Source organism: Notothenia rossii, assembly GCF_949606895.1.
Source record: "Notothenia rossii genome assembly, chromosome: 3".
Classification (NCBI taxonomy): domain Eukaryota; kingdom Metazoa; phylum Chordata; class Actinopteri; order Perciformes; family Nototheniidae; genus Notothenia; species Notothenia rossii.
Window position 1 is genome coordinate 17,788,341 of NC_136901.1, and position 13,636 is coordinate 17,801,976.

At 41.5% G+C, this 13,636-nt stretch overlaps 1 protein-coding gene across 3 annotated transcripts in view; it reads right to left on the bottom strand.

The window, feature by feature from the left end:
* Positions 1-1,277: 1,277 nt before the first annotated feature.
* LOC307033787 (uncharacterized protein) overlaps positions 1,278-13,636 on the bottom strand; it is a 51,650-nt gene continuing 39,291 nt past the window's right edge. For all 3 annotated transcript variants that reach the window (XM_079672400.1, XM_079672398.1, XM_079672399.1), the window contains exons 2-3: positions 2,145-2,349; positions 1,278-1,999 (exon numbers count right to left, since the gene is read on the bottom strand). In XM_079672400.1, the coding sequence (XP_079528526.1) occupies positions 1,321-1,999; positions 2,145-2,200 (735 nt within the window). In that variant the 5' untranslated portion in view covers positions 2,201-2,349 and the 3' untranslated portion in view covers positions 1,278-1,320. The remainder of the gene's footprint in view (positions 2,000-2,144; positions 2,350-13,636) is intronic.

Consider the following 13,636-nt stretch of genomic DNA (forward strand, 5'->3'; position numbering starts at 1 on the left):
GGGGCCAAGAGGAACCTATGCATGTGTATTGGATTGCAAACCAATTTCAGGCTTTTATTGTGAAAGGCATTGCCTTAAGTTTTTCTCAGTCCTCAGTTCGTAACACCAGTGGTGTTAGTACCAAGTATATCTACTCAAGTACTGGACTTAAGTACAATTCAGATGTACTTCTACTTTACTTGAGTATTTGAATTTGTGGCTACTTTCTACTGTCACGGTGGGGTAAGGAAGGCAGGAGCCACATTTAAGACAAAACAGGGGCGGCAGGTATTGGAGTAACACAAGGCGAGCTGTAATTTATAAAAAGCTGATGACTAAGAAAAACTAAACATCCACAAACCAGAGAACACGAGGAATGACCAAGTGGGCAACAGCCAGGAACAAACCAAAAAAAACACAAGGGAAGGCAAGACTGTAGGTTCATCCCAATGTCCCTCCTCGACTCCTCTCTCCTCTGTGACTTGACCCAGAAATCGATTGGGACACGCCATGTTGAAGGATGTCCCAATCGCTTAAACGGCCCGTCCACACAGCGACGTGCGTTGACGCTTGGCGGTGGGCGTTTCTGAAGCTTGGGGATTTTTTGCGAGCAACGCGACCAACAACCAATCACATGAATCTCCCGCCCCCGAACGGGTAAACTGGATATAAAATCCCCAAACACCCTGCAAGCCGGTTTCGAATCCCGCTCAATCCCTTTATGTCAGAACATGCATAAATGTAAAGGTGGAGCTTATTTATTATTTTACCACACTTTTGGGTTGTGTATAAAATCAATGGATCATCACCATAATCATTCGTGATTCATTGTCTGTTTATATGATTGTACTTTGTAACAGAATCTAAATCTTCAAAGTAACTCATGTTATCAAATCAATGAGGTTCAGAGTCAGATCTTTGCCTCTGAAATGTAGTGAAGTATTAAGGAGCATGCAAGGAAGTACATCATTGTACAGTACTTCTATAGATGTACTTCATATAGAATAGTACTTAGAATATAAGTAATATGACAAATATGTATGAGCATTATTGTTATGTTGTGCATTTATTATTATAATTACAACTTTTAATAAATGTATTAAAACTTAAGAACAAAGTATTAAGTAAATATAACAATAATGAAAGTGAAATATGATGATGAAATATTCAAAACAGAAACATCCATACTTGTTTTATATGTATTTATATATTTAAAACAACAGTAATAATAACAACAACAATTCTTCCAATATGTTTAGTAAAGTGTAAAATAAAACTATACAATAAAAACAGTGCAAAGTATCACAAAGTGAACAAGTTGCACCGGCTCACAACATTTGGTCATTTAAGGTGCATCCCCTCTCTTTTTTCCCCATACCCTCTTTGCTCCAGCACAGCCCTCCAGTCCTCATAGGACTGGGTCTCTGATTCTTTACAGTACCAATTGCCAAAGTACTGTAAGTGGGCTGGTGGCTTCCTGTCTTTGTTGCACTTTTTGCAAATGATGGCGTCTGTCTTTTTGACATATTTTCTTTTGCCTGATCCAGATTGCTCCCTCTTCTCTTGTCTTTCCCTGTACTGCTGTGTGGTGTACGGCACGTTACTCTGACCGGATGTTAGCGCCTGAATAGCTGATGGCAATGGCATGTTGAGAAGCATCATCTGAGAGCTTCCAGGCACAACCTGTGAGGGTCCAGGCACTTGAGGAAGCTGCACAGATGGTACCATGTATGGTGTTGAGAAGGGTGGAGTCGGTGCAATGAAGGGAAGAGCATAGTATGGAGGTGGTGGTGGGACCTGGGAGATGGCCACTGGTTGGGGTCTCTTCTGGAGCTTTGCCTCACCAGCAGTGTTTGGTGACAGAACAAAGGTGTGAGGCTCAGCCAAACTGCAAGGAAACAGAGATGTCCCTTTCTGCATTGCCACAATAAGCTTCTCAGGTCCTGCCATGGGAGCGTCAGGAGCGGGGATACCCTGCTTCTGGATCTGCTGTTCCTGAGACCTGCAACGCCTGCTGAACCTGCGGAAACATGAAACAATCAATATTAATGAACAAAATTGAATATTTGTAATGAAAAAGAGTTGGGATTATTTTGAACGGTAAATCATTTTATTGGGTAAGTATTACAAGTTTTGCAGTATATGTAGTATGCCTATTTACTCACCATTGTGTGACAGTTGCAACATTCACTTCTGGGAGCTGGATGGTGGTCTCAGTCATCACCTTGGGGTGGAAAGCTGGTCTTCTTTTTGGCGGTGCCCTTCCTTCACACTGGAGCCAGTTTGTGCGTAGAACTTCTTGACCTTTGTTGCTTCCAAAGCGTCTGTCAAGTTGAGAATACCGTCCCGTTTTCAAAAGCGTGGTTCCATCTAGAGAATAAGAAAATAGTCATATTTTAAAAAACTGAGAAATATGTCATTTATAATAAATATTTAATAAACAAGCTGTAAAAGATTACATATTGATTCAAAAACTGATGACTAAAGATGTAGCGATTCATTTCAGACAGATTGAAACGCGAGGGCCGTGATTGGTACGTGATCTGCCCTCGCTCAAGGGAAAACCTCCAGCTTGACTTGAGACCGCCCCCGTGATAGATAAATGTAATTATAATGAAGCCAGCTGCAATGGATCATTGATCCACCAGGGGGTGCAGTGGGGTTCCACACTGGAGCTCATGTGAAATAAAGTGAGATACAGTATGCTGGATGTACAGCGGAACTTTGTTAAGATCCATATGTCACGGATATCATACTACTGTGCTAAATAAGAGACATGTAATCATTTACAAAACATCACCATGTTGTTATTTAACAAAATCATTTTGTTATTCGAAAAAAACGAACGGGAGGAAATGCAGCCCGGCTCTCGATTTGTAATCCTAATTCAATCACCATCTTCACCACGATCATTTAAATGTTTATGTTCGCCGAATTGACATGAAATCACTGGCACATATGAATATACTGTATTCAACTTCATTAGAACGTTATTAACGTGCCTAAACTCAGTAATTCACTAAAAATATTTATATTTTAATGGAGCCTCGTCGGCAGATCAGGATCCCAAAGCGTGGCGGAGGGATCCTCATCTGGATGACGGGTGCTATTTCCCCCATAAGGAACAAGTCGCTGCAAATTATCCCGCTTATTACATGGCCACATTCTCAACAAAGTAACGACAAGACTCCCAGTATTAATTGAAATGCTTTTATGGATTTAGAAAATAGTTGTATGTATTGATTTAAATTGACATGCATCCGCTAAGAAAAATAGTCCGTTGTTACCATTTTTTAAACAGTCTGAATGAAACGGCAGCTCTCAGCTGTGTATTTACACAATTCAATTCAAAACCTTTATTTATTCAGGTGAAAACCCATTGAGATCATTGACCTCTTTTTCAATGGTGACCTGCTGCAATTAGGTTCCAACATGAATACAAACATGACAGAAAAACAAAGAGGACATCATATGGCATATTTACATTGACTACAGTTTGTATAGCTAGTAGCATTTACAGATACCAACAGTTTCCGATTCTATCCTTGCTTTAAAAACATGTAATGGAACCAAACTGCTCAACTTCCATTCCTTTTGCAGACTGTTCCAAGTTAGCGGAGCTGCGCATCTAAAAGCTGTATTCCCTCAGACAGTCCTAGCAGTTGGCACATTTAATACAACCACAGTATTCAATCTCAAACAGTAGCTATTTACAATACGCCGTGAGATTAGGGAGCAGATGTAGGATGGAAGTTTCCCTAACATTGCTTTGTAAATAAAAAGATACCAGTGATTGAGCCGCCGTACAGTTAATGAAAGCAAACCTGCCCTTGCATACAGGGTACAGTGATGGGTTAATGCTTTACAGTTTGTCACAAATCTCAGTGCACTGTGATAGGCGGCATCTAACTTGATCAGGTAATTGGCCGGTGCATTCATATAAAACAGATCACCATAGTCCAGCACAGGTCAAAAGGTCACAGAGACTATATAGCCTTTTCCTGGCCTCAAGTAAGAAACAGGACTTGTTCCTGTAGAAGAAACCTAGCCTAACCCTCAGTATTTTTAGCAGGTTATTGACATGCAGTTTAAAAGAGAGACAGTCATCAAGCCAGATACCAAGGTATTTGTAACAGGTAACCACTTCAAGTTTTATTCCTTTCGTAGTTACAATATCTAAAACAGGCTCTGGTGTCTTTTTAGCTTTAGAAAAGAGCATTACCTTGGTTTTATCAACATTTAAAAGAAGCTTTAGTTCAGAGAGCTGAGTCTGAACAGTGTTAAAAACAGCCTGTAATTTAACAACCGCCTCCTTAATGAAGGTACCTGCACAATACATCCACATTTTCACCTAAGCTGTTGATATATATGGAGAATAAAAGTGGATCTAAAACAGAACCTTGTGGTACACCATTAGAAATGCTTAACCACTCAGAAGACAGCCCATCAAAGTGAACACATTGGGACCTTTCAGAGAGGCAATTCACAAACCACCCCACTGCATGGCTGGATATGCCAATACTGAGTAGCCTCTGCTTTAAGATGCGATGATCGACGGTATCAAACGCTTTGGAAAGGTCAATAAATAGAGCTGCACAACTCTGCTTATTATCTAAAATACTCGTAATGTCATTCACCACTTTCATTGTCGCAGTGATGGTGCTATGTTTCTTTCTGAAGCCTGACTGATGTTTAGACAGGATATCATTTTTACATAAAAACTCCTTTACTTGCTCACTCACTCGTTCGAGCACTTTAGCCAGAACTGACAATTTAGAGATTGGCCTATAGCTATTTAAAATAGTTGCCTCCCCTCCTTTCAGTAAAGGCAAGACATAACTGGCCCATCAACCACAGCTCTCTCCCCCCATCCCCCCCTGATCTTTCTTCTCCAGCAGCTAAATTAACTGGAGGTTACTCTGAGTGACCATAGACTGTATGTGACAAGTTTACAGTTAGTGACGTAACAACACCATAAAAGCTGGTGGGTTGAAAGCAATACGGGAGGTAAAAATAACTAGAATAATTGTGATTTATTTATTGTGGCTTTTATGTTTTAGGTATAAAATGTTATATAATTCAGGGTTACAATTATTAGGTTTTGTGCTGTTCCTTTAGTAATGAATATTAAATGTTGTGAGGAAATCTTTCCACCAATAATTCCAATAAGTAATCCAAAATGTATTCACTTCAGGTTTACGAAAGTAACTGTAATCAGATTACTCGTTTTTCAAATGTAACGCGAGCTGAATACAGTTAGCCTACTTGATTTTAGTATTCTGATTTATGTATTCCGTTACAACCCAACCCTGATTAGGACACATACTGGGGATTTCAGAATGGTACTGGATTTTGATTTATTGTATTGGCTTCATATCGCAATAGCCTATATTCCAGAAGTCTGAAATGCAAAAAATGTCCCACATTAGGGCAATTCACCATACAGTACAGAAGAAATAAAAAGAGGAAAACATTGTATATGTTTACCATTTATTTTTACGAGTGTAATATTATTAAGATATGTCACAGATAGGATCATACATTTACAAAACAAAATATAAAAAAAATCTGAATCTTATAATATATACAAGCATATAGAGAGGCTATCTGCGGCCTATCTATGCCTATCTGCGGCGGAAACCAGGGCGAGGTGTTTCTGGATCCGTTTTCCGTGGGCTCCTCAGTCTCTCGTTTAACCGGTTCCTAATTTTATGCCACTGGTCCTGGGAACCGACGGGAGACACTGGACTCAAGTGTCTGCCTTACATTGAGGGGAAGGGGCATTTTCCCTTTGCTCCCGCTCCAGTTAGTTATTCTGACCATGTTCTCATATGTTTCAAATGGCAATATGGCCATGAACATATACCCCGCAAATTTCTCAGGGAGACGCTGTCCCTTTTGGAAGCAGTCCTCGAAGAACATGTCCTCGCGATCCGACGAAACTGCCCTGGTGATGGTGGGCGCATCAGGTGGGCGCGCATCAGGTGTGGGCCCACCAAGTGTGGCCGACGGACGTGGTGTTGCTGCGGACCCCGGAGTGACCGCTGGATTGGCCGCTGGCACTGTCCGTATGGGATCGGCCGGAATTGGCACATCTGGCTGCATAGGCTGTGGGTCTACGTCTTCCACATCGAACCCAAACAGTCGCCTGGGTTGGTAGGCGCTCGTGTTCAGCTGCTGCAGTTCCAACCTCATGGCAGCCCGCTCCGACTCTGCAGTCTTCTGTGCCAACGTAATGGCAGCCCGCTCCGACTCTGCAGTCTTCTGTGCCAACGTAATGGCAGCCCGCTCCGACTCTGCAGTCTGCTGCATAATCCTCATGGCATCCCGCTCTTGAGTCAGGTCGGACACTTGTGCCTCCGTCGCGGTCAACCGGATTTTAAGTGCACGAATTTCTGCGTCACCCAATCTAGCCGTGCACGAAGCAGACGCCGGGAGCAGAGCAAGTGTGATGGCCTGATAGGAAACAGAAAAAAAATATGAATACCAGTGGTCACATGGAAATAAACAATATATTGTATAGCAGAGAGATGGTGTAAGTATTAATGATTGACAATGAGGGCCAATAGTAAGTACCGCTTTCTTTTTTAACAAGTTTGACTTTGCTTGTTTTTTTTGGCGCAGGAGACGGCTTCACTTTTTTTGCAGCCACCTGCGGGCCGGACTATAGGAATTAGGAATAAAGAATATAACACAATTAGAAATAAGCACAAGTGAAATTAACAAATAATCACACATACAGTAGGTCTAAAGGGCAGAGTATAGGTTAGGCCTATTTACAATCTGTCAGCTCACCTGTGCAAGACGTTTTCTCCGGGTCTGGTAAAAATTGCTGGAATCCATTCTTCAAAAAAAGAGGTTGTGCGTTCTTCCTTGATTCACAAAAAAGACGTTGTGCCAAAAGCAAGTTATGCACTCTATTTATCTGTGAATCGTACATGGTGTTCGTGCACCTGGATTGCTATTGGTGCATCTATAGACGCACCAATAGGATAGCTGTATACAGCCGCACCTACTTTTGTCGGCTACTAATTTGCGTAACCGGCTTATTACGTATTACTATTACAGCAAGGATGACGCGCATCAACCGAGAGAGGTCCCAGGAGGTTCGTGTCATGCGGGCAAATGGAAAATCAACAAGAGAAATCCAAGAACTTTTTGCAAGCCTCGGCATAGAAGTTTCACAAAGCACTCTGCGAAACCACTTTCAGGAGAAACCACCCCGCCGCTCAGGTCCAAGAAAACTCCAACAGTAAGTAGCCTACCTTATTTAATAGTATAGCACGTATCGTAAACAGCTGATACTGTATGTGACAGTTCTGCATTTCCCCGATGGCTTTTGTCTTTTTCTTTCACAGCAATATCGTGACTGCGATCGAGAATGCGTCAAAGGCTGACGACGAGCTCACGGCTCAGGGTGTAAAGCGGAAAATTCAGGCGGAGTTTGGGGTTTCGCTAGGACTGAGCAGCATACGCAAGGCCAGGAGAAAACTTGGCTGGAAATATGGCAGGACCCGTTTAACTCCAATGATCAGAGATCACAACAAAGAAGCAAGGCTGAGACAAGCCCTCCAGTGGATCGAGTCTGGGGAAACGTGGCATGATATGCTTTTTACGGATGAATCCACAATAGCTCTGGAACACTTTGCAAGGTTCAGTTCCAACAAGAAGGACCATTCTGTTGCAAAGCCTCAACCGAAACATCCAATAAAGTTGCATGTCTGGGGATTGATTTCGCGCCACGGTCCAGGCCCTTTGGTTATCTTTGAAGGAATCATGGACAGAATCTACTTTGAAAACAGTATCATCAAGGAAGCTGCAGGTCCATACATCAGGGAACATTTTGGGTCAGATCACCGCTTCTTCCAAGACAATGACCCGAAACACAGCGCGGCTGCAGCTGGAATTGCGGCGGAGGGAATAAACTGGGTTAAAGCTCCACCCGAATCTCCGGATTTGAATCCCATCGAGTTGGTCTGGCACTTGATGAAAGACTATATTCGGAAGGAGGCTAAACCAGGCTCGAAGCAGGAGCTGATGCAAGCGATAGAGGATTTTGGGAAGACAAGACTGACCCAAGACACCTGTAGTCGACTGATTACAGGCCTCAATAAAGTTCTGCCATTGGTTGTGCAAAATAAAGGTGGACATAGTGGAAAGTGAAATTGTCATTGTTCAATAAAAATACAAAATAATGTAGTGTCTGGTTTTACTGTACTTATCTGCATGCACTTATCAAGCATTTAATTAAAGAATGGTGATATACACAGTGATAGATGTTAAGAACTAACGTTTATAATAATAAATAGCCTAGTATTTATTCATATTCATAATAATATTTATATATTCAACTTTTACTGATAAAAAAGGGCTTCTACTGTACCTAATTACCTTAACACTAGAACCGCCAGAGGTTTTTGTATAGGCCTACCTAAACCCGTCAAATCCCGCTATTAGAATGCAATTTTTAACAACATAGGGTGCTACATAACACACTTTCAGGAAAAGTCACGGACTGGGAGACTTTAATATTTTATTGAAAAAAAGTTACATTGCACACACACAACACACATCACACAGATTGACCCGATTGGTGGTTCTAGTGTTAAATAAACTCACTAATTAATGAAACCAGTTCAATACGCATTATTCTTATTCTTATCATTCTTTATGAGCGCAGAAATAGTCTTAAAATAAGATCACAGAGCTCCCTCTATACAAATCAAACTGTAGAAGGTGGGAAAGCACCTACAGTATTGTTTTAAATAATGGTCGGAATGTGACCTGTTATGGGATTAGTTTTAGAAAGAACTGCACCAGCTTCATCCACGCTGGTGTTACTGTTATCACCTGCTGAGTGTCATTTCATTTGACAAAATGTCTTTACATATACATTTAATAGATTGTATTATTATCCACCTTTTTGTTTTATGTCCTTTTATTTAAAAAAATCTTTGAGACTTCATCTTCTGGTTCAAATTTCAATAAATGTAATTTGTATAATCACTCAACTTTTGTCTTTATTCTACATGAAAATGTTAGATTCCATTCAAATCTGTTGATTATTCATATCTTCCTCAGGCTAGGAATAGTATGTTGAGTTTTTAATGCTAAATGTATATCATGTTCTCACAGGATATAGAATGAAACAACACACTTTGTATCCATTGTGTATGAATGCTTCAGCTCTTCAGACCAACATAGTAAGATGTGAGCTTGTTCATGCAGCACTGAGATCGAGCAAAACAAGAATAGAGACAAGTCCCTTGTCTGAGGCTATTAGAATGTCATTTGTGACTTTAACCAGAGCTGTCTCTGTGCTATGATGTGTTCTAAAGCCAGACTGAACATCTTCAAATAAATCATAGTTTTTTAAATAATCACACAGCTGTTTGATTTAAGAGTTGATTATGTTTCACATCATTAATTAAAATCTTTAAAGTAACTAAAGGTATTAAATACATGTAGTGGAGTAAAAGTACACCATTTACCTCTGAACTGTAGAGGAGCAGAATTACAAAGAAGCAATACTTACGTACCTTAATATAAGTACAGTACTTGAGTAAATCTACTTGCTACCATAGCAAGTATGTCATGTGTGCTAGCAGCCCATAATCCACACTATACATAAAATGAATCAATGTGAATTCTATTTCTAATTTGTTTAGCTTTTCCCCTAAAAAATAACAAAAATAACCTATACAAATAATGTTAAAATACCGGATCGATAAGCAGTATTTGTAATTGTTTCAATTAGGCCTCATTATTTCACAGTGGCACAGGATCATCTGCCAATACAAGCACTTTTGTTCATGTTTAATCCATAATCAAATATAAAATTATAGTTGGACCTTTTTGTCTTGTTATTATTAGCAGAGAAAATGTAATGTTTGTACCACTATACAATGAATTCTACCAATCTCGGTGGGAACCGGATTGGGGGGGGGTGGAAATATTTCCAATTGCCTGACTGAAAAAGGTTGGCAACCACTGCCCTAACCCAACTGAACCTGCCTGGAGAGGAACATTCAACCTGCTTAGCCTGCCTAGAGCAAAAAACAGTTATTTTGAGAGCTATTCCACTAAAGACTAGCTTGCTGAGAGATACCAACGGAGTTTGTCTGCAGAGGAGACCTTCAACATACTGGACCCCACCAAGACTGTCTAGAGAGGAGACCTTCAGCCTGCCTTGAGCAAAAAACAGTTCTTTTGAGAGCTTTTCCACTAAAGATCTTGCTGAGGGATACCAACTGAGCTTGTCTGCAGAGGAGACATTCAACCTCAACATACTTTCACTTAGTCTGCCTGAAGCAACACTCATTCTCAACATTCATTCTGTATGTTCTTAATGGTACAATCCTGACTGGTTTTAAACAAACTGTTTCTCCTTTTATTCGTTGTTATGCCCCTTTCACACCAACGCGGCTCCCGTTCTAGCTCCGTGCTAGAGCTTTTCTGGTTAGGAACCGGTTTTTATTTTCAGCCCCCGTTGTTCACATCGCCCAGAGTCCGACTGGTGCTGCCGCGGCTGCGTCATGAGGTCACCGTTTACGTCGTTAATCTTCTCCCCAACGGCGTTGGGTCGATGATCGTGTTGCTTTTAATCATACAAAGCAAGATTAAATTAAATAACTACTTCTCTACCCTTATACTTTTCTCCTGAGTGCCGTGGTTCATTGTTTATTAATGTGTTTCAGCGGCATTTACCGACCGCTGCAGTGCTGCCCGCTGTTTGGCATCACAACATTGTTATGAAAGTTTCTCTGGTATAAAATGGGTGATGTTAGCATAGCAACCAAAGCTAAACCGACCATCTTGACTACTTGCTGCTATCCTATTGTGGCATAAGCCGTTTTCTACAGGCACATTTTACTGGCGTATTTTTCATTATGATTCTACTTGTGATAGTCGGACACGACAACCTGTGTAGCCCATGTATTAATTCCATCCGATAGCTTCTATAATATAAAACAAAATGTCTACATGCTCTCCACAATGATCAATAACGGGATGCGTGTGGCGTAGTGGAGTAGTGCCTTGGTGTTCGGATCAGGGGGGGCACAGGTTCAAGCCCCAGCATGTCGTTGTGTCCCTGGGCAAGACACTTCACCCCAAATTACTCTTGTGGGCATTGGCCACAGTATTGAGTATGGAAGTCGCTTTGGATAAAAGCATCTAAAAAGTAACATGTAATAACAGCAAACGGATGGTCAAAGTAAGGTACAAATAAACAGAATCACACGAAGCCTGGTTAGTGTTGCCTGACTTTATTAAGTTTGTGGTTGCGTTCTAGTCCCTTTGGTCAGCGAGTACATTCGCTCTGTACTTGTGACGAAGTGCTGCCCCCGTTTCTTCATGTGCGCCAAAGGGAATAAGGTCTATCCACCCTGACTTTGGTGCCCAGGGGCGCCGTAAGGGGGTGAAAAGTTAGGATGATTCTAAGGGCCCGTGACTGACAGGGGCCCCAATTTTTGTTTTTACAACATTACGAAAAGAAATTTAAGTAACCTTTCATCAATTATCAATAATTAACACTAATATAACGTCATATTGATAATGTACTCACTAAACTTATGATTCATTTAACTTATTTTCTTCCAAAAGTTAATTATCCAAAGCATCGAACACCCCCCTCTATTTACATGTAATGGTTTGGTCCTGCCTCCAAACGCTGTGCAGCACCTGACCGGCCCTTTCTAGCAGAAAGACTAGTGAGAGCATGTGAGGAGGGATGCTAGTACTTGCGTGTGTACGATGTCTCAACGACTAACAAAGTCAGGCTTTCAAGAAAGAAAAGACAGGAGAGAAAGAAAAGAGAGAGGGACTAAAGGGCGACAGTATGTCATCAAGTTTTTCAAAAGAAAAAGGTGGGTGTTGTGGTCCATGAGTGGTCTGTTAGCTAAGCGTAGTCCATTGTAAATAATAATTGTAATGTTTTGCTGACATTAAAGGTGGGCTCGAGATACACTTTTTGTTATATTGCATGGATTGCTCTTAACATCCCGATTGCAATGAATATCTTGAGTGCTTTGACAAAAAATACATACAAAAATGTCATCTGTGGAAGCCTAGTACTGTAAAAAGCACGACCAATCACTTTAGCCGGCCCGGCTAAAATAACTGGATGGCCTACCTGCCTGTCAGCCTTCCATCTTTGCACAAACTTATCTTGTGCCCTCATTGGTCATGTGCGCTTTCGTATGTGTTGGAGGTGGGGCTCTGTAAGGAAGTGGCAGATTTTTCCCGGTTGTGTATTTTCAAATTATAGCGCACTCGAACTGGTTTCGCCAAAATTACCTACCCCACCATACTGTTAATATATTCACAGAAAATTCAGAGGATTTTCATTTCACTCTTTTAGTTGACATTTAATAAATGCAGGTACATTTTTAGCAGCTATTCATACTAAATCAGTTGTCCCTCCCCTGGTGCCAGGACCAACAGATCCATCTTTAGGCTCCGCAGCCCTGTCCCCCCATAAGGCTTTGCAGTCTTACCATGCTGTCCATTGAAAGCCAGTTGGCTAGAAAGCTGGACTTCAAGGACTTGATCAGTGACTTTGCCTGTAAGGAGCATAGACTGTATATATAAATGGTAGTAGGGTCCGTGACGTCACCCATATGATTCTGCAGAGTTGCCGAGAAGCCCTTAGTAGGCGGAGTCGGCCACTAACGCTTGACAGCGACGTCAGAGTCTTATCCCGCCTGCTCCAAATAAGGGCAAAGAGGCGGAGCCGAGGCGGGACCTGCTGCCTCCGAACTGGAATTAAACAGAGCTAGCTCAGGCTAAGAAGCTAAGCTAACATGAAATACATGCATACCAAGTTACTGCTAACAGTGTAGTTCCCCTATATAAAACGTTACATTCATAATCAAATGAGACAATCTGCAAGAGAATTAGCTATATTTTGTTATTCTTAATGCTTGTCATTCACACGTTAAGAAAAATAAGTACCGATACATAGCAGAACAATTGTGGCGATGTTCAGCTTAATAAGCCTTGTTCAACATAATTTATTGAGCTAATACTACAGCAGGCGAACCAAGTCTGCGTTTCGCTGCATTCCTTGATCTCCAGTTATTACGCCGGACTCCATCGCCCGGACCTAACGGAGCCGCAGTGGGCTAGCTCCGGGACGCCGGCTGGAGCTAGCCCCCTGCGGCTCCGTTAGCTCCGGCGGCCACGACTGGGATAATTGGGTCCCCTATTAACATTTGCTCCCGTTTAGCATTATGGGCGTCATAGCCATAGACTATAAAAGTCTTACCCAAGGCTGAATCATAAACTAAAATGTATATGTATGTATAAAGGGATACGTCCTTAGCTGGCTAATAAGTAACAAGCTAAGCTACCAAGCACACAAACCCCTGCGAACGGGATTAACATGTATAATATCATTTTAGACTTCTTCAAAGTTCTGTTAGTACATTCAAGCGCACAGCACGACATTTTAATTTTCTGTTATTTGTAACAATATTCCCTATTTTTTATTTTCTGCTGTAAAGTTGGGCATTTTAACATGGGGGTCTATGGAAATTGCTCCTTTCTGCAGTCAGTCCCTAGCGGCCCATGTATGAACTGCAGTGTGTTGCACTTCCGTATTGGCGTCCCGGCTGTTCCCCAGAGTTTGCCGCTTGGTAAGGTGGCTAGGCGCTGG